General features: G+C 31.7%; 2 protein-coding genes across 3 annotated transcripts in view; one reads left to right on the forward strand and one right to left on the reverse strand.

The window, feature by feature from the left end:
• The first annotated feature begins 1,483 nt into the window (after positions 1-1,483).
• LOC126879242 (zinc finger protein 431-like) lies at positions 1,484-27,508 on the forward strand. The gene is made up of 2 exons (XM_050642295.1): positions 1,484-2,073; positions 25,112-27,508. The coding sequence occupies exons 1-2, from the start codon at positions 1,626-1,628 to the stop codon at positions 26,758-26,760; spliced, it is 2,097 nt and encodes a 698-aa protein (XP_050498252.1). The 5' UTR covers positions 1,484-1,625; the 3' UTR covers positions 26,761-27,508.
• LOC126879256 (zinc finger protein 239-like) overlaps positions 9,065-27,552 on the reverse strand; it is a 41,644-nt gene continuing 23,156 nt past the window's right edge. The window contains exon 3 of one of the 2 annotated variants that reach the window (XM_050642327.1): positions 9,065-9,291. In XM_050642327.1, the coding sequence (XP_050498284.1) occupies positions 9,242-9,291 (50 nt within the window). In that variant the 3' untranslated portion in view covers positions 9,065-9,241. Of the gene's footprint in view, positions 9,292-26,229; positions 26,333-27,552 lie in introns of those variants that run through there. The other variant, XR_007696013.1, reaches the window with a different exon arrangement.

The raw sequence follows: 27,552 nt of genomic DNA on the forward strand, positions 1-27,552 counted from the left end.
TGATATCATAAATAGAGCAGAATTACCAAAGGACTGGAAGAAAGACATTATATTACCAATACACAAAAAGGGAGACAAGAGAAACTGTAATAATTACCGAGGTATCACCATATCAAGTATCCCTGGGAAGGTATTAGCAAGAATACTAGAGACAAGAATAAAAACACAAATAGAAACAACTATGGAAGACACACAGTGTGGATTCAGAAAGGACAGAAGCACGCAAGACCTAATATTCACATTAAGACAAGTAAGTGAGAAGGTAATCAAGAAAAATAGAGAGATACATATGTGCTTCATTGACCTGGAAAAGGCGTTTGACAGAATCCGAAGAAAGGACGTTTGGAAGACACTAACAGAAAGGGGAGTCGACAGACACATAATAGAAGTAATAAAGGATATGTACAAAAATAATACAAATACAGTAAGAACCAATAACGAGGAATCCAGAGAATTTTCTACAAGTCAAGGCGTCAAACAGGGATGCGTGCTGAGTCCACTGCTATTCTCAGTGGTACTGGATGAAGCGATAAAGAAAGCCAAGAGAAGAATGAGAAAACTAACATTAGGATACTGGCAAATGAAACAGACTCAACTATCGGAGCTACTATTTGCAGACGACATGGTATTGATAGCAGAAAACAGAGAAGACTTACAGAACAATCTTGAAATCCTAGAAGAAGAACTATCGAACATAAATATGAAAATTAATACAGAGAAAACAAAAACAATGATAATTTCAAATACGAGGAAGACACACGCAATAGAATTAGACGGGAAACAACTAGAGCAAGTGGAATATTTTAAATACCTAGGAGTAATAATCGAATCAAATGGTAAACAAGACATGGAAATAAACGAGAGAATGGGACGAACAGGAAGCTTATTTAACACTATGAAAACAACATTTTTTGGGAAAAAAGGGATACCGGAAAAAGTAAAAACGGCAGTCGTTAAATCAGTAGTTAGACCAACAATCATGTATAGCAGCGAGACATGGACATTGACGGGGAGACAAAAATCCAGAGTCAATGCTATGGAAATGAGGTTCCTGAGGAAAATAGCAAACAGAAAAAGGACAGACAAAATACGAAACGAAACAATTAGACAAAACCTAAAACTAGAACCAATCAATGAAAAAATAGTAGAAGGACAACTTAGATGGTTCGGGCACGTGTGTAGAATGTCGAACGAGAGGCTAACAAAACGAGTGTTCGAAACGAGAGTGCAGGGGAAAAACAAAAGAGGGAGACCAAGAGTTATGTGGGTAGATGAAATCAGGAAAGAAGTCGAGAAGGGATTGACATTGGAAAGTGCAAGAAACCTAGCGCAAGATCGGAAAGCATGGAGACTACAATGCCAAACTCAACTCCACCAGCCTTACACCTAAAGGTAGAAAGGCTTAGGACTAAGTAAGTAAGTAAGTAAGTCAACTCAACTGTCAAAGTGGCAAATAAATTTGAATTTGTCAACGTGAACCGTGAACCCTGTCAAGTCAACCTGAAAAAGGTTTGTTTTTGTTGTTTGTTGTAAGTTTTAAACATGTTTTAAATGGATTTAATTTATTTTTACAACGTGGAAGTTGGAACCATCATTTTTTAAATACACCTTAAATTAAATTCGAAATGGAGTTAAGTGAAGATTATATAAAAACAAATCAAAATGTTTTAATATCTAACAAAGATGGAGATTCTCTGGAGAAACATGTTAATGTATCAATTAAATCAGAACTGGAAGAATGCGTGTTTGAAAGTAATTACACAGAGGATTTCGTATCAGACTCGTATTGTTCGGATGATATTAAAATAGAAGAACATGTATTAGAATATGAAATAGGTGGCCCACTCCCGGATATCAAGCAAGAAGTTAAGACAGAAATCAAAAAAGAACCGGATCAACATAATTTACAAGTAAACGATGGGTGTGAACCTCGATTTAAAAATACGAATACGAAAGAATTAGACCCAGACAAAGATGTAAAATTACAGATAGGTACTTCAACTGAGATAGATGATGGCAAACATGGTAGCAGTATGAATACATCAAAATCGCTGTCCAACATTGGCAAAAAAAGTAAGTTTTAGTCTATCTATATAATATAATATACCGGGTGGTGAATCGGAAAACGGGCCATAGGAAACTCAATGTAAAATTCTAAACTGTTGAATTCCTGCTTCCCTAATTATGTTACATCAAAAGTCATGAGAAGTTATTTGTAGAGGATTGAAATCTGTATTAAAAACAGAAGTTACAATTGTTCTACGATTTAAACACATTCCAAAATTTTGAAAAATATAATGTATTTACCGCAGTAGGTATGTGTGGGTATGTTAGGCCACACGTTACTATTTAACTGACAGTGAGCACATTATTGACTGAAGAAAATATCTTTATTATTAATATTTTCTCCTTAACTAAGGGTATCTTATCAACTTTATTGTGTTTTAAACAAAAAATGATAAAATAATTAAAAAAATTGACAGTTCTAATTGTTAATATAATAAATTCATTGTCAACAAATGCAATCTTATACACATTATTGTATTGTGTGTGGCCTAGCTTTGGCGTATTACTCTGAAAATTGTATTATATTTTTACAAAATTTTGAATAATTATTGTTCATAGAACAATATTAACAGTTGTTTTCAATAGAGAATTCAATTCTCTACAAATAGTTTCTGATGACTTTTGATGTAAAATAATTAGGGAAGCAGGAATTTAACAGCTTAGAATTTTACATTGAGTTTCCTATGGCCCGCTTTCCAATTCACCACCCGGTATATGTTACAGTTCAAGTAGATTCTCAGTTAGAGTTTACTATTCCTAGTTCCAGTCAACTCCAACTAAAACGAGCAGTAAGAGTTGATTTGAAAAATTTAATTCAACTATTACTATGTTGATTTTTTAACCAAGAGGATTAAACTAAAAAGACAGATTCACACCCAAGAAAGTTACTAGAAAAGTCACTGAATACATCTTCTTTTTTCGTTGATCATATCAGCTTTTGATGATAATCCATACATATTATATTATACTAACACATCGCTAAAGAGTTCTAAAAACGGACAACTTAAAAGCTGACCTCAAACGACTCGTGTACTTTGCAAGTACAGAATTATTCGCCTACTTGGAAAGTGTAAGAGTTTGCGATTACAATGACAAACAGGGCACTCTAAAGCAATATTGCGATAAAACCAGTGCAACTGTTGCACCAATTACTTCAGCACAGTTACAAAACAAATTAAAGATTAATTTGCTGGCAGATTTCAACAATTCAAAACCAATCTAGCATTCATAGTACCTTTTCTCAACACAAATAGTAATGGATAGATAATGGATCTTTAGAAATGCAATTGATCGATTTAAAAAGTAAAGCTTTGTGGAGTGGAAAATTTACAGAATTGAAAAGCAAGTTGGAAGAGTTGGAGGTCCAGAAATGTATGTAGGTAACGCAACAAAAGTGGACAGCTTTGAAAGAAATGCCGCGAATTGAGGGACTTATATTCGACTCATGGAATAGTCTTGCAGATTGCTACAGTAAGGTGAAGAAGTTGTCATTTGGAGTGCTAACTCTCTTCGGATCAACATATTCTTGCGAGCAAGCATCCTCTTGCAGGATAATAATTAAAAGTAAACTGAGAAGCCAACTAACAAATGAAAATTTAGAGTCGTGTTTGAAACTTAAAACGACAAGTTATAAGCCAGATTATCCAAACTTTCTAAAACCATACAAATAAGCTCCCATTGAGATTATTTGCTCAATTGTTTGTCATTGAAGTACAAGTGAATATTTAGTTGTTTTAATTTTTACTTGAAAAGTATAATACCTAATACGTAATAGTATGATACTACAGGGTGTCCCGGAAAATAGTGCGTTCCTTAAAAGTATAGGTAGAAGGCACCATGTAGAATAAAAAACTCTTATAACATTTTTTTCTAAATGCAACCGTTTGACAAAAAAATTAAAATGTATTTTGGTAGCCAAATTTAAATCTGACAACTATGTTTACTTACTAAATACATAATACTAGTTCAGTTAAAAGATGTGTTTTTATGTTAAAAGATGTGTAATTCGTTTAAAATTATGCAATAGGTATTTCAATACATTTCAAAAGAAAATAATTTTAGTAAACAAATAGTAAATACATAAGTATTACCTACTATTAGGTTGGATTATTTTAAATACTGTTAATCACAATCACAAACGAGTTCTTATTATCTGTTATTATTCCGTAGTGCGTACGATGTTGCCAGTTTATTAAAATTTCCAAACATTAAAATACAGGTATATGGAAAACAATGTTAACTTTTTTTTGGAAACGCTTAACTTTAGAAAAAAATGGTATAGGACTTTTTTGTTCCAAATTGTGTATTCTCTCCATACCTTAAAGGAACGCACTATTTTCCGGGACACCCTGTATATACAGGATGGGTCGAAGAAAAGAGTCCGCCTTGATATTTGGCGGTAGTTATTAGATTTTAAGGAAATGCCGAAACAGGTTGATTTTTATTTCATACTATCTAAGCATGATGACGTAATCGATGATTTTTTAAATAGAAATAGTGGTCGTTTGGTAGCTCATTTGAGAGGTTAGTTAATTCTCTATCCAGTATTATAAACATTTACATAATTATTTATACAGGGTGTTAAAAAAATTTAAACTAAATTATTTGACAAAAAAGAATGTAATTTATTTAATTTAAAATACATTTCAGTGCTGTCGGAAATCAGAAAAAAATGTCGATTACATCGATTACGTCATTACCCTCAGTTGGATGCCGTCACTAATATGAACTATATGCCAAAATATCATAATTTAAAACCCTGTATGTGAAAAACTCTATATACATTTACATACTCTATATACATTTACAAAGAACTTTATTTATACGAGTACAGTAAAACCATGATATAACGGACTAATGGGAGGATGAGGTGTCCGTTAAAGCTGAAAGTCCGTTATATAAAAATAGGTTTAAAATAAATCAAAAAACTGTTTTTTAAATATGTAAGTACACTGTATTATAAATGTTAATAGATCATCGAGATGTGATCTTACCTCCGATAACTTCATTTTTGGCAGTGTTGTTTTGTCTTTTTCTCTATCTTGACTTCCATTCTCATTTGTTAGGTTCATAACTTCATCTGCTATTTTACTTTCAGTAATGATGTTATATCCAGGGCCACCTTCATCTACTTGTAACCATTGTAAAACATCTTCCTCAGTTACTTTCTTCTCTGGTACTATTATGTATTGTCATTGATTATAAATATTCCACTAGATAGCTCACCTCTTGGTAACCGAAAGACGTATCAACAACTAGATGGCGCTACTCGAAAACCGTATCGAGATTTCTCATTCTCTCTTTGACTTGCGAGGAGGTAGGAGTAGTGTCAGGGCCGAACTTACCCTATAGGTGTATTATCTGTGACAAGTTATAGCAAAATTTAAAAAAAAGGACTCACATTTTAGATAAAATGGCCTCTGTAACGCATAAGTGTGTTTACGCAGGATGTTTTAAATAAATAAATAAATAAATAGTTTATTTACGGCCAATACCATTTACAAAAATACCACCTATCACAATAGGTATAGGTAGTATCACAATCATAAATACATATTAAAATATAGAACAATACCACTATATAAAGACTGACAAATCAAAAATATATATATACACATATATACACACATATACATATACACATATATACATACATACACATATATACACACATATATACACACACATACATACACACACATACATATTAAATACAATTTAGCATTTTTTTTTTCAATTTCTTCTTAAAACTAGGCAATGAACAGTCAAAAAAGTCAATATCGATATTATTGGCCCCCTTAGACATTCTTCCAATTGCTTTGTTCTGTGCATAATTGGTGCAATGAAAGTCTACAAAAAATAGTTCTTTACTACGAGTATTACATTGAGGAACTCTATATTTTATCTTCTCAAGAAGTGTTGAGCAATCAACCAATCCATTAGCAATCTTATATAAGAAAACTAAATCAAGAAATGATCTTCTATTTTCCAGTGATGATAAATCTAATAAGTTGAGAATTTCACTATAATTGATGTTTTCAGATGGTATATTTAGTTTATATGCAATGAATCTTAGAAATTTTTTTTGGACTTTGAAAGAAACGATGGAACAAATAATAATATATCAAGTAGTAGTCTCAGTGATATTTCCAGTTTTGATATTAATTTGCCCACAAAACTTGAAACTGAATTGACGGAGAAGGTAAAAAAATTGGAGTATCAAGTAAATGCTTTAAAGAAGTGCCGTCAGAAGAACAGTCAGCGTTGTAGAAGAACAACAAAAAACAGAAAATCGGCAACCAAATTCGTGATACAGGTACTGTTAGAAAATAAGAGCATATACGTGCACACTTTTGTTAATATGCAGTTTTCACACAAAACTCGTTCACAATGGAGTCACAATGAAAAGGATTTAGCTCTGGCCATTTATTATAAGTCTCCTAGTTGTTAAAAATTTTTAATTAGATCTCTTAACTTTATATTACCTTCAGTAAAAGCAATTTAAACTTGGTGTGTCATAAAATTAAGAACTGGTTTAAACATTTCCTTAATTGACAAGTAGAAGAAAAAAGCAGAAACAATGGATGAGTGGGAAAAAATTTGTGTGTTAATGTTTGATGAAATTTGTTTGAAAAAACAATTGGAGTACAATAAATTAGATGACATTATAGAAGGGTTTCAAGATTTAGGTGCTTCAGGAAGAACAAACAAACTTGCCAACACAGGTCTGGTTTTCATGATGCGCGGCTTGCTACAGGTGGTCCAATACATAGCGACAACTTAAAAAACATTGTAGTTGAAGTTGTTTCAAAATTACAAAATATTTTGTATATACCAAAAGTGTTGTGTGATCAAGCATCTAATAATAGAGCTTTATTTAAGCTGTTAGGCGCATGTAAGGATCAGCCTGCAATAGAAATAGGAAATCAGAGGATTTTCACTGTGTTCGATACACCCCACTTATTAAAAAGTCTAAGAAATAATTTTCTTAACAAAAAGTTGACGTTTTTTGCCGATTCTAAACAAATATCGCGGCAAGATATTGAATACACATACATCGATAGAACCAGTGTGAGAGCATGATGCATGGTGAAAATAACAAACGTTCATATAAACCCTAATAATTTTCAAAAAATGCGTGTAAAATTAGCAGCACAAATTTTTTTCAACTCAATTGCCTCAGCAATATTAACAGCAATATATGTAGGGCAGTTACACACCAAAACGGCTTCTCTTACTGCCGAATTTTTGAAAATTATAAATAATATTTTTGATGGTCTTAACAGCAAATATTGTAGTGATAGTAATCCAAACAGAAAGCCAATGTCAACTTTAAGCAAGTCAACTGAAAACTTAAAAGCAGGTTTAGAATATTTTAAAAAAATTAAAGTTTTTGAAAATCAGAAAGAGAGAAATAATATTCACTGTCTACACGGCTTTCAGTGGACCATTTTGTCAGTTTTATGTTTGTGGGAGGAACTTCAAAAATAATATAATGTGTCATATCTTTTAACATCTTTTCTGAACCAAAACCCTCTAGAAAATTTTTCCTCTATTGTGCGCAATAGAGTTAGTCTAGTGCGTTCATAAAAAAAATGTGTTTTTACTTAATAACAGGCGGTAGCTGGTTTGTCTTTAGTTTCATGCGCGTGGAAGAGAATGATGCTAGATCAAAAGTATGTGTTTTATCTCGTCAGGTATTAATGACGCACGGGTAAATAATCGTGGACTCAACTGAATGTTAAACTACACTATTAGCATTAGTTTATACAGTGAGCACGTAAAGGTTGGAATAAATTCATTTTCTCGAAAATGGACGACTTAGGAAAAAAATCCCAAAACAAGTCAATTTTTATTTTTAAATTACGACTTTTTGGCATATATATCATACTAGTGACGTCACCCGCCTGGGCGTGATGACATCATCGATGATTTTTTTAAATAAGAATAGGGGTCGAGTGATAGGTCATTTGAAAGGTAATTCAATTCTCTATTCAGTAATATAAACAATAACATAATTATTTATGCAGGGTGTCCAAAATTTTTTTTTTTGAATTTAATTTATTGACAAAAAGAAGAATGTGTGTAATTTATTTAATTCAAAATACATTTTACTGCTATTAAAAAACAGGAAAAATGTTTATTTGATAAATAAATATTGTTTTTTGCTTAAATTCAATATTAAAGCAGCCATCCACTTGCCTCTTGACAGTTTGAAATTTAATTTAAGCGAAAAGCAATGATTATTTTTCAAATAAACATTTTTTTTCTGTTTTCTGAGAGCAGTAAAATATACTTTGAATTAAATAAATAAAATACATTCTTCTTTTTATATCAAAAAATTTAATTAAAAAAAATTTTTTTTAGACGTTCTGTATAAATAATTATGTTAATGTTTATATTACTGAATAGAGAATTAAATTACCTTTAAAATGAGCTATCACACGACCCCTATTCTTATTTAAAAAAATCATTGATGACGCCATCACACCAAGATGGGTGATGTCACTAGTATGATATATATGCCAAAAAGTCGTAATTTAAAAACAAAATTTGACCTGTTTCGGGATTTTTTTCCAAAGTCGTCCATTCTCGAGAAAATGAATTTATTCCAACCTTTACGTGCTCACTGTATATACAGTAGATATTAACAAGTATTTTATAATATCAGGAAAACAATATCAGTATGTCTTAAAACCTTGGAATCATATGGAAACTTTTTTATTCAGTTTAGGGAAAAATGTGTTATTGATAAAAACTTGCATGCCCTAAAACTCAAAATGAAAGAATCAGATGTCAAATATTATGAGTCGTATACCAAGTTTGTTAAAAAATATTAATTCTTCTCAAGAGTAATATTCCTTCATTTTTAAAGCACTTTCATATAAATATGAACGTGGTTTTTAATTGACCAAGAAATAATAAATATCTTTTTTCCTAAAATTTTAATTTAACTATCTTAGTTTGAAAAGAATTAACATTCAAATATACTTGTTTACTTTGTTTTGAAATATGATCTAATTAGTGATGTTTTAAACTTTCTAATCCTGTCCGTTTATCAGCTTTTACCTATTGTTCCTAGGCAGATGGCCCTCAACTATTTATATGTTGGAAATTCCCTGTCATTTTATCAAGATATATGTATACCAAATTTCATGCCAATCCAATGGATTCTTTAAAATTCGGAGGTTTTGCAATATTTTACCTGGGGTGAATGGGTTAGATCTGGAAAGAAATTCTGTATATCAACTTCAAATAGTTTATTTCGCATTAGTTCTGAAAATATCATTCTTTTACAAATTGCAAAAAATAAATTTACATGTGAATTATCACTGCTAATTTTATTATGTATTTTCTATTTTGTTGTTTTTTTTTTGTAGTGTATTAATAATTAAATAATTTTTAAGAAACCTCTTCACTATTTTTATTAATCAATTTTTAGCGTTTTATCTGAAGTAAAATCGGAATTCCAAAATAGAGATTACAATCGCGTTAAAATTATTTGTTAAAATGCTGAATACTACCCTTATATCGTTGTCTATTACGCCAGCCAAGCAGCTCAAATTTATTTTTCAATCTTGGCAAAAATTTCAATAAATGTCGCCACCGTCCAGCCAGTTAGTACTTAGACTTGAGGGGTAAAGAGGTGTAAGTGGGCGGAGTTTAACACTGCATTCGGTTTTACCTAAAGGTGAGGTATCTATGTAGTTATTAATCAATGAAATTGTTCTACAGATACCACTAACTTCCAACCCTTCTAAAACTATTACTGCATCTTGGCCATCAAAGTGTAACGTTAACAGAAGATCAGATTTTTTGTCAGTTATATCCGAAATTCGTTAAATAGAGGTCCGTTATATCGAGGTTTTACTGTACTATTATTTATTGTTGACAAAAAAAAATTTGTGGCTCTTTAAAAACTTTGAAATTTGGTAAATTGTAATTTTTGACTCTTCCGACTCAAAAGGTTGCCGACCCCTGACCTAGGTAGATCTTGGTCATAGAAATAAGTTGCTTTAATTTAAACTGCAGTTAAATATAAGTATCACAGTAAATACTTAAGGCATTATAATAGCTTCACATGATGAATAGAGGAGAATTCAACATAAGGTTAGTTCTAGCTTGTGTATTTCTGAATGTAATCGAATTTATTACTGGATAAAACTGTCAATGAGATTATGTAGTAGCTTGTACAGGAATACCAGGGAGGCATTAATTCGTCTAGATTCTAATGATACTACGTCCAAACCGCTACATAACTCATTATTGCTGATACCCCTCCTAGGATATATACCATTAATTTTGTAAAACAAAAATTTTAAAAATTTACACTGTACCCGTTCTATAATTTGGATATGTACATCATAAAATGGTGACCAAATGATAGAGGCATATTCCAGTTTACAGCGTACAAAAGTGTAAAACAATAATTTAATGGCTTAGTATTAGTGAGATTTCGACTATTTCTAATTATAAATCCATAAGATTTAAGTGCTTCTCTAACCTTTATATTAACATGTTCAACAAAAGTGAGTTTGTGATCAAATATAACTCCAAGGTCTTTAATTTTATTCAAACGTTCCAGTTCAGTGTCATCAATAATATAAGGATGGTATATAATAGACTGTTTCCTGGTATAACTAACTACTTTGCACTTATTGGCATTAAGATTCAGGTGATTTTTCTTACACCATTCATGTATGCGGTTCAGTTCACTCTGCAGAAAATGGCAATCGTTAAGGTCGCTTATCAATGAATAAATCTTTAAATCATCGGCATAACATAAACATGGTGCAGAAATAGATTCACACAGATCGTTAATATATAACAAGAACAATAATGGACCTAGATTAGAACCTTGTGGAACCCCTGAAGAAGCTAGGTACTTTGCCGATTTGTAACCATTTGCGTTCTGTTTGACAAGTAAGACCTCATAAAAGTAACTGCATCCTCAGAAAGACCAAAGTGACATAATTTAGAAAGCAATACTCCGTAGTGAATTCTATCAAACGCCTTTGAAAAGTCAGTATAGACGACATCAACTTGACTTCTATTATCTAGGGCCTCTGAAATACAGGGTGTAACAAAAATACAGGTCATATTTTATTTATTTATTTTTTTTTCTATTTATTTATTGTTCATACATATGACCTGGCCTCTAGTGACTAATCCAGGTTGTTTTTTTCCTGATGGGATTACAGATATATTTTTTTTATGTTTTTACATTTTTTACTAAACTACTAAATCTATTTTTACAATTAATAATTTGCCATAATCTATTAATTACATTTAACAAATTTAAAGAAACAATATATATTTGTTAAAATATCCTATCTTCAACAATATTGGTCTTGTTCAGAACGATGTGGTGAAGATATTACATGTGGGGCAGACATCTGATGGCAAAAACAGGCCAATAAAAGTTATAACCAAAAACTGCCATATAGTCAAAAACGCAATTAATAAGCGCAATCGCATTGAGGATGGCATAAAAATAGGCTATGATAGAACGAAACTTCAACAGGAACAGTTTAAAACTGTTTTGGCAGAGTTGCGTGCTCGTGAACAGAAGGGAGAATCTGACTTAACTATTAAATTTATAAATGGACTTCCGACAGTTGCTAAAAAACCTTCAAAAAACCAAACGCAATAAACACCATGTCTATATATTATCAGAATCTTGGAGGAATACGTACTCGTTTAGATGAACTTCGAACCTCCATCTCTCAATGCAACTACGATGTCATCATTCTAGTAGAAACTTGGCTAAATCAAGATTATTCGGATAATGAATTGTTAAACTCTGGCTACCACGTCTTCAGATTGGATCGTAACTTAAGAACTAGTACTAAGCAGCGTGGAGGAGGAGTTTTAATTTTGTTACGAAACCATTTTAAAGCTAAACAAATCAAATCTGACATTGATAATGTTGAGCATCTGTTTGTTCAAGTGGATTGTGAAAGTGCATCAGTTGTCTTGGGTGGAGTATACATTCCTCCGAACTCATCAGAAGATATCTACCTTGGTCATTGCTCAGCAGTTGAAACTATTAGAAACAATAGGCCAGACGTACCGGTATATTTATTTGGCGATTACAATTTACCACTGGCTTCTTGGGCTCACTCAAATGAAGAGGGCTTGCTCGTTGACTGCCCACAAAACTATCCAGCAAAGCTGATATGTGAATGCTTCTCTTTCCTAAACCTGAGGCAATAAAATATCATACCAAATCAACGTGGAGTATTTTTGGATCTCATTTTCCACAGTATTGAAGATTTTCAGAAACTGTCAGTCTATGAAGCAGTTGACACTTTGCTTCCCAATAATTTTCATCATGTGGCAATTACTTGTGATCTTAGTTTTAGTGGTAATGTTAAACAATTAGATTATAATACTACATATTTTGACTATCGTAATGCAAATTTTGTGGGTCTAAATAATTATTTTTCTTCTGTTGACTGGAGTATTGTTTTTGATGATGCAAATATTAATATCTCAGTAAATAATTTCTATGAAGTAGTCTCTGAGGCAACATCACTTTTTGTTCCGAGAAAAATATATAAACCTTCAAAATTTCCTCGTTGGTTTTCTCCAGAATTAAAAAAACTGGTTATTTCAAAAAAAACTGCTCATACTAGATTCAAACACACTCAGTCGGCTGCTGATTATACCTTATTTTCAGATCTTAGAACACAATGCAAAACATTAACAAATCAATGCTATAGATCTTATATCTCCAACATTGAGGAATCTATTCACTCAGATTCAAAACAATTTTGGAATCATGTTAACTTATTGAATAAAAGCCATGGAATTCCAAGTGTTATGCATTTTAATGACTTGTCAGCAGAATCAAGTGAGGAAATAGCAAACTTGTTTGCGAGCCATTTCTCCAGTGTCTATCGCTCAGACAAAGTTAATTTAAGTAACTACGATTTTAAATTAAAAAATTCAATCGACATTCCGTTTATTCAATTTTCACTTTCTGAAGTCTTTGAGTCTATAAATGGTCTCAAAGATAAACTTAGTTATGGCCCTGATAACATTCCAACATATTTTTTAAAAAGATGTGTGTACAGTTTATCTAAACCTTTACATGTATTATTTAATTTATCTTTGAGACTACATACCTTCCCTAGTAAGTGGCGTGACAGTTATATAACTCCGGTATTTAAAAACGGTGACAGAGACAATATAAAAAATTATAGGCCTGTTGTAATGTTATCTGCCATCCCCAAACTTTTTGAATTAATTTTAAACAAATATCTTACTTGGCACTGTAGAAATCTCTTGATTAATGAGCAACATGGATTTAGGCAGGGCAAATCTACGTCTACGAATCTTGTCTTATATCATGATTACATTGTCAGGGCTTTCGAAGATGGGTACCAAGTGGACTATATTTATACTGATTTCTCGAAGGCCTTTGACACAGTGATCCATTCTTTACTCATCTTTAAATTAAGATGTATTGGTTTTCCTGAATGGTTTCTTTCATGGTTGAGTAGTTATCTTCATGAAAGAGTTCAGTTTGTTTTTATAAAGGTCCTTGGTCTTTCGATTCTTTCGAACTTTCGATTCCTATCTTGGTCAGTTCAGGGGTCCCACAAGGCTCACATGTGGGTCCTCTTCTCTTTAACTTGTTTATTAATGATATTTCTGAGGTAATAAAAGTTTGTCAGTTTTTGCTATTTGCCGATGACCTTAAGCTATATTTCAAAGTTTCAAATCTGTCTGATTGTCTAAGGATCCAGGAAGACTTGACTTCTCTATACAATTGGTCTCTTTCCAATTGTCTCCAGTTAAATAAAAATTAGTGTTTTGTTATATCCTTTAGCAAATCTAAAAATAATGTTGTGTTTGACTATCGCATTAATACAAGCGTTCTATCAAGAGTGACTGAAATAAAAGATTTGGGGGTGTTATTTGACAGTTCCTTGTCATTTATCCCACACATTAACAATTTATCAAATAAAGCATACCGTAATCTAGGTTTTATCACAAGAAACTCTCGAGATCTTTCTGTACCTACATATAGAATTTTATATCTTACTTTCGTCCGTAGCATCCTGTCTTATGCCTCTATAGTATGGTCACCATACTATTTTAACCATATTTACACCCTTGAAAAAATTCAAAATAAGTTTCTCCGGATTTGTGCTTATAGATTAAATTTAAAGAACATGTCTTCGGTGGAATTAAGGTCAAGGCTAAATATCAGTTCCTTAGAAGACTATAGAACTAAATGTGATTTAATTTTTCTCTATAAACTACTTGATCATACCACTGACTGTTCTGATTTATTAAGTCTTATCAACTTTAGATGTAGCACTAGAATTCTTAGAGACATGCCCGTATTTTCTATAAAACACTATCACACCAACTATGGCAAATTCTCTCCAATTAACAGGATTCAGACACTGGGAAATGACTTTAGTCAATCTTATGATCTGGTGGATACAAGATTTGTAAGATTTAAGCACCCGTGTTGAGCTGGCCCCCCACTTGCAAAAATTAAAAAACAAATAGCCCTGATTTATGAGCTATTTATGAGCTCTCATATTCCGCAAACTAAAAATTTTGAGCTCGTTCCACTGAGCAGGAATTTAATACCCTAGTGGGGGGGGGGCTGAGTCAGCCCCCCCCACTACTTAAAAATAGGAATATTGAATCGGTTTTTGCGGCAGAATTACGAGCTATTTATGAGCTCTTGAAATTATATAGTTTCGATTTTTGAGCTCATCCCCTTCACCCCCAAACAACCCTTTAATTGATTTAACTTAAGAGAAAGATGCTGAGAAAACTTAAAATATATCGTATTGCGGATATAATTCATATAGCTTATATACTCTAAGAATAAACTATTAAATCAAGAGCATTTCGATTATTGAGCTACAACCCCTTCGCAAGAAAACCACCCTATCTTCCCGGCTTAAGAGAAAGTTGTACTTAAAATGCATTAAACTAATTATTTGGCGACTACATATCATTTAATAATTTATAAGCTTCCAAATTACGCGCATTTAGATAGTAAATTGCAATTTATTTTGTATAGTGCAGTCACTGAAGGTAAAAATCAACGATTACCTTCAATTTCGGTGAACCTTCATTGATTTTCACGAAAATTGGTCAGTAGTTAGAGGATACGTCAAGAAACAAAGGTGACATGGTACCACCTTGCGCCTTTACCCTGAGGGTGGATACCGCCCCTTCTCGGGGGTGAAAATTATTTTATAAAAAATAAATGCACAAATCAATAAAAGAACAAATTAAAAGCAAAATTTATTATATAAAGTTAATAAAATAAGTCAATACTTTTTAAGTTATTAAAGATCAAAGATTTTAATTATTTGTGAAAAAATGCATGTTTTGAAAAGGTTTTTTGTAAATCACTGAAAAACTTTTAAGTTTTTACAAAAAAGTTAATAGTAGTTTAATTCTTATAGCTTATATTCTAAGAATAAACTCTTAAATCACGCGTCTTTCGATTATAGAGCTACAACCCCTTCGCAAGAAAACGACCCCATATTCCCGGCTTAAGAGAGAGTTGTTCTTAAAATAATTTAAATTAATTATTTGGCGACTACATATCGTTTAATAATTTATGAGCTTGCAAAATATACGCATCTCAATTATTGAATTGCCATTTTCTTTCTATAGTGCAGTCACTGAAGGTAAAATCAACTATTACCTTCGATTTCGGTAAATCTCCATTTATTTTCACGAATTGACAATAACAACTTGGGGTTTTAGCCTGGGGTATATGTCACCCCTTCTCGGGAGTGAAAATTACTTTATTAAAAATAACCCCACAAATCGAGAGAGGGACAAATTGTAAGCAAAATTTGTTATATAATGTGATTAAAATAAATCAATACTTTTTGAGTTATTAAAGATCAAGAAAGAAAATGCATGCTTTAGAGCGATTTTTCATAAATGACTCAAAAACTGTAAGTTTTTACAAAAAAGTTTTCATCACTAAAATTGAAGCTAATAAAAAATATAATAAATTGCTTAATTGAAAAACCCTTTAATGTTAATTTAAAGTAAGTTATTGGTAATTAAATGTATATTTTTTTCCGCGACTGTTCAAATCTAAGGGTTCAAGCTTAAATAACGGGAAAGAGATGCATTTTATAACACTTAGGTACTAAATACTTGTCAAAGTACTTAAAAATACCTATGAAAAATAAGATCCAGAAAAAGTTGATAGTATCAAAATCCGCTCACCAATTTTCGTGAAAATGAATGGAGATTTACCGAAATCGAAAGTCATAGTAGATTTTTACCTTCAGTGACTGCACTATAGAAAGAAAATGGAAATTCAATAATTGAGATGCGTAGATTTTGCAAGCTCATAAATTATTAAACGATATGTAGTCGCCAAATAATTAATTTAAATTATTTTAAGAACAACTCTCTCTTAAGCCGGGAATATGGGATCGTTTTCTTGCGAAGGGGTTGTAGCTCTATAATCGAAAGACGCGTGATTTAAGAGTTTATTCTTAGAATATAAGCTATACGAATTAAACTACTATTAACTTTTTTGTAAAAACTTAAAAGTTTTTCAGTGATTTACAAAAAACCTTTTCAAAACATGCATTTTTTCACAAATAATTAAAATCTTTGATCTTTAATAACTTAAAAAGTATTGACTTATTTTATTAACTTTATATAATAAATTTTGCTTTTAATTTGTTCTTTTATTGATTTGTGCATTTATTTTTTATAAAATAATTTTCACCCCCGAGAAGGGGCGGTATCCACCCTCAGGGTAAAGGCGCAAGGTGGTACCATGTCACCTTTGTTTCTTGACGTATCCTCTAACTACTGACCAATTTTCGTGAAAATCAATGAAGGTTCACCGAAATTGAAGGTAATCGTTGATTTTTACCTTCACTGACTGCACTATACAAAATAAATTGCAATTTACTATCTAAATGCGCGTAATTTGGAAGCTTATAAATTATTAAATGATATGTAGTCGCCAAATAATTAGTTTAATGCATTTTAAGTACAACTTTCTCTTAAGCCGGGAAGATAGGGTGGTTTTCTTGCGAAGGGGTTGTAGCTCAATAATCGAAATGCTCTTGATTTAATAGTTTATTATTAGAGTATATAAGCTATATGAATTATATCCGCAATACGATATATTTTAAGTTTTCTCAGCATCTTTCTCTTAAGTTAAATCAATTAAAGGGTTGTTTGGGGGTGAAGGGGATGAGCTCAAAAATCGAAACTATATAATTTCAAGAGCTCATAAATAGCTCGTAATTCTGCCGCAAAAACCGATTCAATATTCCTATTTTTAAGTAGTGGGGGGGGCTGACTCAGCCCCCCCCCCACTAGGGTATTAAATTCCTGCTCAGTGGAACGAGCTCAAAATTTTTAGTTTGCGGAATATGAGAGCTCATAAATAGCTCATAAATCAGGGCTATTTGTTTTTTAATTTTTGCAAGTGGGGGGGGGGCAGCTCAACACGGGTGATTTAAGCACTGCCTGACTGAGTATGTAAGGAATCGAAGATAAGTGACCTTTACCTTGGAGTCTTCATTTCATTTGATTTTAATTTGATTTTAATTGTCAGAGATTTTCATTTTAATAATATTTTCAGGAAGTTTAATTTACTTAAATTATAATCATTTGTTTAACAATATTTATTAATTATTTAATACTTAGTTTAGTATTTGTGTTATGGTTAGGATACTTTATTTTTGTTATTTGTAAAAATGGGGACATCCCGTAATAAATAAATAAATAAAAATATTTTTGGTACTATCAACTCCCTTCTAAGTTCTTCTAATACAGGTCATAAATTAAATCACATATTCTGGGACCAAAAATAGTTCGAATGAAATTAACTTACCTTAGTACAAATATGCACATAAAAAAGTTATAGCCCTTTGAAGTTACAAAATGAAAATCGATTTTTTCGAATATATCGAAAACTATTAGAGATTTTTTATTGAAAATGGATATGTGGCATTCTTATGGCAGGAGCATCTTAAAGAAAAATTATAGTGAAATTTGTGCTCCCCATAAAAATTGTATGGGGGTTTTGTTCCCTTAAACGCCCCCAAACTTTTCTGTACGTTACAATTAAATTATTATTGTGGTACCATTAGTTTGATTCAATATTTTTAAAACTTTTTTGGCTCCTAGTATTTTTTCGATAAGGCAGTTTTTATCGAGTTGCGGCTTCTTTTTTAATATGTTTACATAAAAATTTTATAGGGGTTTTATTCCTTTAAACCCCCCAAATGTTTGTGTACGCTCCAATTAAACTATTACTGCGATACCATTAGTTAAACACAATGTTTTTAAAACTTTTTTGCCTCTTTGTATTTTTTCGAGAAGGCACCTTTTATCGAGATATGGCTTCTTTTTTAATACGGTTCAAAATATACCTAAAAATGTAAATCATACATAAATTTTTATATTATTACCAAGTCTCCATAATCGTACTTAACCATATACAAATATGTGGTGGATTTGACAAATATTCAAAATATCTCGATAAAAACTGACTTTTCGAAAAAGTACTAAGAGCCAAAAAAGTTTTAAAAACATTGTGTTTAAGTAATGGTACTACAATAATAATTTAATTGGAACGTACACACAAGTTTGGGGAGGTTTAAAGGAACTAAACCCCCATAAAAATTTTATAGGATGTCCAAATTTCACTATAATTTTTTCTTAAGATGCTACTGTCATAAGAATGCCATATGTCCATTTTCAATAAAAAAATCTTTAATAGTTTTCGATATATTGGAAAAAATCGATTTTCATTTTGTAACTTCAAAGGGTTGTAACTTTTTTTATATGCACATTTGTACTAAGGTAAGTTAGGTTCAATCAAACTATTTTTGGTTCCAGAATATGTGATTAAATTTATGACCTGTATTTTCGTTACACCCTGTATATTGTGTGACCACTAATAAGTTTGTCATAGTGGACCGATTGGAGACAAAACCAAGTTGGTATTGAGACAGCTGATTACGGGTTCTTGAATAAATACGATTATACAAAATTATTTCAAAAATCTTCGACAGATTGCAAATTATGGAAATTGGTCTATAGTTTTCTACCCGATCCCTTTCGCCAGTGTTGAATACTGGGCACACTTTTGACTCCTTCCAGAGACTTGGATATTCTTTATTCAGAAGAAATAAATTAAAAATTTTTAATAGTGGCACAGTTAAGGCGCCTATGCAATCCTTAACCAGAAAAGATGGTATATTGTCAGGTCCACATGTCATTTTGTCTTTCAATTTCTTGCTAGAAGAAATTATCTCAGATTCTACAATAGGATAAAAATTTAAGTAATCTGCGTTAACTGATGGAGAGTTAGCCTTAAAATTAATATCAGATGACAGAAAAACACTCACAATATTTTGTGGTTCAGAGGTAGTAATGCCATTATATTTCATTACACCAGGACAAGGTGTTTTAACCGTTGAAATTCAAGCAAATCACAATGATCTTTGAATCTTTTAAATTTTTTTCGAAACTTTGCTTTTAATTTGATGTTCTGGATGATGTCAGTATCAAACCAGGGTGGATATTTATGACTAAAATTTTTATAAACTGGAATATACGTATTAAACAAAGAAAACATTTTATCATATAAATTACTTAAAATTACATTAACCTCATTAGTAGTATCCAGAAAATTCCAATCCGTTTCGTATGATTAACAACATTGTTAAATTGTCTAAGGCCAGTAGAGCCCGCAAAACTTAAAACTACAGAAGTTTGGAAATCAGACATATCATTATCAATGAACTTTGGAACATTAAAATCGCCTAGTAATATCGTCGTCTTAATACTATAACTTAATAACTCGAAATTGGTAGTTTTGAGATAAACGACTTTAAAGATTTTAAAGATATTTGTGCTGCTACCGTGATGTTGGTAAATACGGAATTCACTCTGCGGCTCTAAAATAATGTTTCTTAACTATTTGGCAACTGATCTATTTAGGAATATGGTGTAAATTTGTTTTCCAATATGGAAAAAAACATGAAAAATTAAAGTTATCAACTTTTAGCACTACCATAATGTTAACATTTGGTAATGTCGCATGTTGTGCTAAGTCGCATATAAGTGAACTTTTTAACACAACTAATGTTTTAAACATTATTTTGTTGAAAATTAGCCCTCTGCCATGGGGGTTGCCAGATCTGCTAACAATTCTCGAATTCTTGCATTAAAATGAACCGAATAAACAGATAGCAATTATGTGGTAAGTTCAATGGTTTCAGAGAAACACGTGCTAAAACTAGATAACTCGAGTTATCTAGTTATAGCATTCAGTGTATGTCGTATTCACGATTATTTCGATTAAATAATAGCTTGATAACTTATCTTGTCAAGTTTTAGCACTGAATATTAGTGGCATTTGTGTTTTATCAACTTTCGTCAATCATAAATAAATACTTAATCCGTTTGAAGTGAGCTATCAAGTTTTTACACAATATGGAGGCAAATAAAATACATCTTGTGAACTAGTTATCTCAAAAACGTCAATTTTGGAGTTATCAAGTTATAGTACTAAGGCGACGATATGAAGTTATTATATAAATAATCAAGCTGCCCTAAACAATCGAAAAAATATTCAAAGTCAACTAAACTTGACCTATCCGGTAAATAAACAACAACTATATAAAAATGTTTGTAACCAATCTGGCACCTAACAATGATTAGATCAATTAGTGGAAATTGAGCGTCGAAAGCCATAATATCCAATATTTCGGATTTTATGAAGTCTTTTAACGCAAGCACTACACCACCACCCTTCACCTTATCCACCACATGGAATTTTGGGTCCTTTCTATATACGACATAATTATTCGAAACATCACCGTGCAACCACGTTTCACTTAATGCTATGATGTCAAATTTACAATCACTAACGTTAGCATTAAATAATGCAACTTTGCTATTTAGACCACATACATTTTGGTAGTTACATGTAAGTTCAACATGTTGGGATTTACTTGATTTGGATTTACTTGGATTATAGAGCTTAAGCTCGTTAATAACATTATTCTTGTACACTAGTTTTTTGAATTCACAATTTTAGGCACCCCTTTAACATATTTGATAGTGATATCAGCTTCCCCCTTATTAAGTCTATCAGCTAACTCAGATCTTAGAATGGAAAGATGTGAACGTTGTTGAGTAGTCAAATCAGATCTTAACTGCACGTTGTTATGAATAGTGGAATGAAGTTTCTGCTTATTTTTTAAAATATTAGTAACATCAGCATCAGAATCCAAAATTATTTTAATAGGTCTAGGTCTATCGTTAATAGTATTAATTTTACCGATTGTGAAAGTTTTCTTGATGTTAAAATTATCTGATAAGGATTTTAAAATCGTAACAACTTTATTCTGATCCATTTTAGACTTGTCCACTTGGGAAGCAGCATCAGATTCAGGCAAATTATAAACAATTAGATTTTTAGATCGTTGACGACGATCTTCTATCTCAGTTAAGAGTGAGCCGATGTTCATGGAAGCAGGATTTGTGACTTGCTGTACCTTATTGGTAAGGAATGAGGCGTTTTAACAATCCGTATTGATTTATGAATTGGGCAATTGAGTTCCATTTGAAGAGAGAATATCCTCTATCTTAATAATTCTTTGTTCTAACGCAATTAAATTTCCTTTGGATTCAGCTGATTTGTTATGTATTACAACTTCCAAGTCACTTACAGGCTTAATTAGGTCAGGAATGTTGATTAAATTTTCTCTGCAGTTAAGACAATAGAATGTCAAAACCCGTGAAACCATTACCACTACTCTAATTTCAGATGCTGATAAATTGGAGCACTTTTTTTAATATATTTTCTTGCATAAATCACATGAAAAACCAAATGTATCATTTTTGCTCTCCTTGAAGACACAATCAATATTGCATTTAGCACACTTTCCGTCTGGTCACATGTTGATAATGTAAAATGATAAAACTGGAAATTTATTTTAGGCACACCACTGGTTTTAAATCCACACAATTAATTGATGACTGGCCACAATAGACTTGATTTATAAGTGATAAACCAGTATGAACAACAAAAAGTTGTATACAAACTGATATTCAGATATTGGGACCGTGCAAGTTCGGCAAAGCGACCCCTATTTCTACGCTCTATACTAAAATTCGCACTTTTAATTATATTGGCCAATTATATTAGTCCTGGTTACTGGATAATTGTCAAGGCCATAGTCCAAAAAAATAATAAGAAGAAAAAATAAGATTCAGGTTATGTTATGAAAACGTCAACAATTGTATGTAGTAAATAAAATTAGTTATTAAAATGCAGTACTGCAAGCAAAATAAAATTAATTAAATTTACCTTTATATAATAATTACATATCATATCAATATTGTGGAGCAATATATAATTTTTCTGCTTCATTGACAGAAGGTATGAAATATACGTCAATTTGACAATTTCAATTGACAATATGAATTATTTAAGATAGTTGCAATATTTCTCCGCGACTCGCGCAGAGTCGTTTCTCGTTTCCCCTTCCAAGTACTTGCACACCGCGAATACTAATTGATATGAAAAACAAATATAAGAAATTTTAAAATGGAACTTTAAATGCATAAAACACTACTTTTCCTTGAGTAACATGCATCAAAATTATAATCACTGGATAGTATGAGCAAAGCACTACGGATTGATATCCAATACACCATTTTCCAAGCAGAATTGACTTAAAAAACTTAACTTTGTGTAGGAGCACAATTTAAAAGCTGTTAACTATGACGACTTAACAGATCATCATCAGTGCTGACATGCTAACCACCAAAATACAAAAATATTCTGGTAAAAACCTTGATTGGAAACATTGATTATAATTGTGAAATTGAACAATCAGATGTATTCTGCTCAGGGTACCATTTGAGCCCAGGGCACTGCTCTTAAAGGAGAGCATTTGGAGTGCTTTTATGAAGTGATTTATTTCACTATGTGTCTGTTACGTCAAAGAAAACGGGCGTCCTACAAAATGGGTGATTTTTTGTGTCTCGTATTTCGAAAACTTGTTGTCTGATTTAAGTGAGAGGTAAATTGCCATTGTATACCGGGTGTGCCAATCAAACTGTGTTCTTTTCTTAAAGTTCACCACACCCTGTGAAATATTCTAACATTTATAAAATAGTGAAATTAAAACCTAGATATAGCCTCGGGTTTTCTTGACATTATGTTTTTTGATTTACTCGCTTATGCTGGATAATAAAAAAGTTAGGTACTTCAACTAGCCATATTCTTCATCAATACAGGGTGTTTTTAAATAAGTGTGACAAACTCTAAGAGGTAATTCTGCATGAAAAAATAATAACTGTTTTCTTTATAAACATATGTTCACAAATCCTTCGTTTTCGAGACACATGATGTTTAATTTTTTCTTACAAACTGACGATTTATTTATTTCTCTAAAACCGGTTGAGATATGCAAATGAAATTTGGTAGGTTTTAAGAGGTAGTTATTGTGCATTTTTTGGCATACAATTAAGAATATTGTTCACCATTGGCATGCATACGGCCAATATTACCCGTATGCATGCCAATGGTGAATATAAAATTCTTTTAGCTTTTCCTATATTCAACTGTATTATCACATATTCAAGAGTTAGGTTGAATAGTGTTGGTGCCAGCTTCTCTCCTTGTTTTAATCCTGTAACTGTTGAAAAGTTCTCAGTGAGCTCATCTTGTAATTTCACAGTTGCTGTTGACGAGTCCATAGTTGCTCTTACTAACCAGATGTATTTTATCCGAAGTATATATTTATATAAATCTATGCAATATTTGGTATAACTTGCAGTACAGTTGAGTCCGCGAGTCTTTACCCGTGCGTCATCATTTAAAGCATACTAAATAAGTCGGAAATTTACTAAACGCAACGGCAAATGGATATTATTCTGATCACTGGTTGTTATAAAATTTGACGTTATCAAATAAATAGAATGTCAAATTTAAGTTTTGCTTTAAAATTTTGGTGCATAATTACAGCTACATTCGAAGTAGCTTAATAAAATATTTTATTATCATTGATTAATAAATAAATAAACAATTTATAAAAAAATTCAATGATATATTTTCTTTTTGTTATTTTATTCACTTTGGCGGAACCTTAAACACAAGCATTCAACTGTGTCAACAATGAGGTTAGCTTTGTAGGTTGTCAAAATTTATCGTAAAATAACATAAACTTATTACAAAATTTCTAACTCCAATATAAAATTAGTTGTGAAAACAACCGTTTGTTTACTATAAAAAACTTCAAAATGCAAAAATTCGACAAAATAAGCGCAAAAAATTCAACAAACTGACAGCCACAAAAGTAAACAAACCAAAACGTCAGAAATTGTACTTAAAATGTGTGAAGACATCCCCAATCGTCTTTCTTTGTATCTGTCTCTTTTCAATTCACTGAGTCTAAATCGTTCATAAAAATAACATCTGTTTTTACTTAATAACAGGCGGCAGCTGGTTTGTCATTAATTTCATGCGTGGAAGAGAATGATGCTAAATAAAAATAATGTGTTTTATCTCACCAGGTATTAATGACGCACGGGTAAAGACTCGCGGACTCAACTGTGTATTAAATTCTCTCAGCGGAGACACAACTGTCTAGTTACGTTAATAATTTCTTTTTTGATAAATTAGATTGCTAGACGTGACTGGAAATTATTACACAACCAAACATACCCGCTCACAGCCAATATTATTAATAGTAAACAGACTAAATAACATAAACCTTACACCAATAAATAATTATTTATTTACACCATTATAATGTATTGATAACCAATGACAAAATTATTTATTGTACAAAATAAAAATATTTTGTACAAATAAATTCCACAAAATTTTCTTTTTTAGTGAAAGATTAAGTTGATTTGAGCAGTTAATAGTGTGAGGTAGTAATTGTTGTGCTGTCTATTCCGAATGTGTCAGAGTGAATCTCGGCAGAGTGAATTCAGTTTATTTATTAATTTTAAACAAACATAAACTTTTAAAGTATTTTAGGTTATTCCAAAGACGAAAACAAAATGGAAACTTTATCTGCACATTCATCTCAGAAAGAAAACCACAAAGGGCGACACGTCAAAGGAAAAATATTAAACAAAAATGTGGAAGTTGTGACTGGACAAAGAGCTTACAAGTGTGAAATTTGTTTTAAGCAGTTTAGTCAAGCACGTAAATTGAATTGGCATATGAAAGGGCACTCTGGTGATAAACCTTACAAGTGTGAAATTTGTTTTAAGCAATTTAGTCAAGCATGTGATTTGAAAAAACATTTGAGAGTGCACACTGGAGAAAAACCACACAAGTGTGAAATTTGTTTTAAGCAGTTCAGTGAATCAGGTAGTTTGAAAACCCATTTGAGAGTGCACACTGGAGAAAAACCACATAAGTGTGAAATTTGTTTTAAGCAGTTTAGTGAAGCAGGTAAATTGAAAAGGCATATGATAGGGCACACCGGTGATAAACCTTACAAGTGTGAAATTTGTCCTAAGCAATTTATTGAAGCAAATCAATTGAAATCACATTTGAGAGTACACACTGGAGAAAAGCCTTACAAGTGTGATATTTGTTTTAAGACGTTTACTTACAACAGTAATTTGGCGACACATTTAAACACGCACATTGGAAACAAATCCTACAGGTGTGAAATTTGTTTTAAGGAGTTTACTCAATCAAGTGCTTTGAATCGACATTTGAAAGTGCACACTGGAATAAAGCCTTACAAGTGTGATATTTGTTTAAAACAGTTTGCTTATAAAAATTCTTTGGATATACATACAACAGTCCACACTAAGGAAAAACCTTACAAGTGTCAAATTTGTGCTACACGGTTTAGTGGTGTGAGAGGTTTAAGAAAGCATTTGAGATTGCACACCGGACAAAAACCTCACGAGTGTGAAATTTGTTCTAAACGATTTAGTGAAGCAGGAACTTTGAAAAGGCATTTAAGGGTACACACTGGAGAAAAACCTTACAAGTGTGAAATTTGTCCTAAGCAATTTATTGGAGCAAATCAATTGAAATCACATTTGAGAGTACACACTGGAGAAAAGCCTTACAAGTGTGATATTTGTTTAAAACAGTTTGCTTATAAAAATTCTTTGGATATACATACAACAGTCCACACTAAGGAAAAACCTTACAAGTGCCAAATTTGTGCTACACGGTTTAGTGGTGTCAGAGCTTTAAGAAGGCATTTGAGATTGCACACCGGACAAAAACCTCACGAGTGTGAAATTTGTTCTAAGCGATTTAGTGAAGCAGGAACTTTGAAAAGGCATTTGATGGTTCACACCGGAGAAAAACCTTATAAGTGTGAAATTTGTTTTAAGATGTTTTCTAACAACGGTAATTTGGCGATACATTTACGCACTCACAACATTGGAAAAAAAACCTACAAGTGTGAAATATGTTTTAAGCTTTATTCAGGAGCAAATAGTTTGAAAAGACATGTAATGTTGCACACTGGTGAAAAACCTCACAAGTGTGAAATTTGTAATAAGCAATTCACGCGAAAAGAATATTTGGATGACCATGCTAAAGTTCACACTAGAGAAAAGCCCTATAAGTGTGAAATTTGTTTGAAAGGGTTTTCTCAGCAGGATTATTTCAAAAAACACTTGTCGATGCACTCTAACGAAAAATCGTAGATAAATAAAAATATAAATGTAATAGCTGTTCTAAGTAGTTTTCTCGAAATGGTAACTTGCGAGACGCATTTGAAAATTCATTCTGGATAAAAACCTTGGAAATCAGTGTGGTCTTGTAAATCACTTTTTGTATAATAGTAGAGGATCCGATATAAGGTCGACCTACACCAATCTGTTTCATGAATAAAAATTATTTGATATGTAAGTGGGTGAATCAAATAGGAACCGACTTTCCGTCCATGCTTAGCATAAACTGACGATATATTTTATATATGGTCCTTGTCTAACGGTTAATAATCTAAAACGATTACAAAAAATACAAAATTCATGCTGCATGTAGATTGGTGCATGCCCTTCGAAAATACGACAGAATATCCCTTAAAATAAAAGAACTTAATTGGCTTAACGTTACTAACCAATACAAGCTGCAAAATTTGGTTTTTATTCATAAAGTGATTCAGACAGGTACACCAAGTTACATAAAAGATAAAATTACATTTAGAGAACAGCTTCATACACTTCCACGCACCATTCGCTTTCCTGAAACACTTGCTCTTCCTCGGTTTAGAACTTCCATGTTTAAAAAATCTTTTACCTATAAAACTATTAAGGCCTGCAACTGTCCCACAAAAATTTAAAAACGTTAAAACCTCCAAAATGTTTAAAACCGAAGTAAAAATTTTATTAATAAACTCACAATAATTACATTTAATAAAACAATCTGCTGCATCTATTTAATAATGTGCAATTTTAGTCCATATTATAAGTTGCTGTCCTTTCTTTTTCTTCTCC

This window comes from Diabrotica virgifera, chromosome 1, assembly GCF_917563875.1.
Source record: "Diabrotica virgifera virgifera chromosome 1, PGI_DIABVI_V3a".
Classification (NCBI taxonomy): Eukaryota; Metazoa; Arthropoda; class Insecta; order Coleoptera; family Chrysomelidae; genus Diabrotica; species Diabrotica virgifera.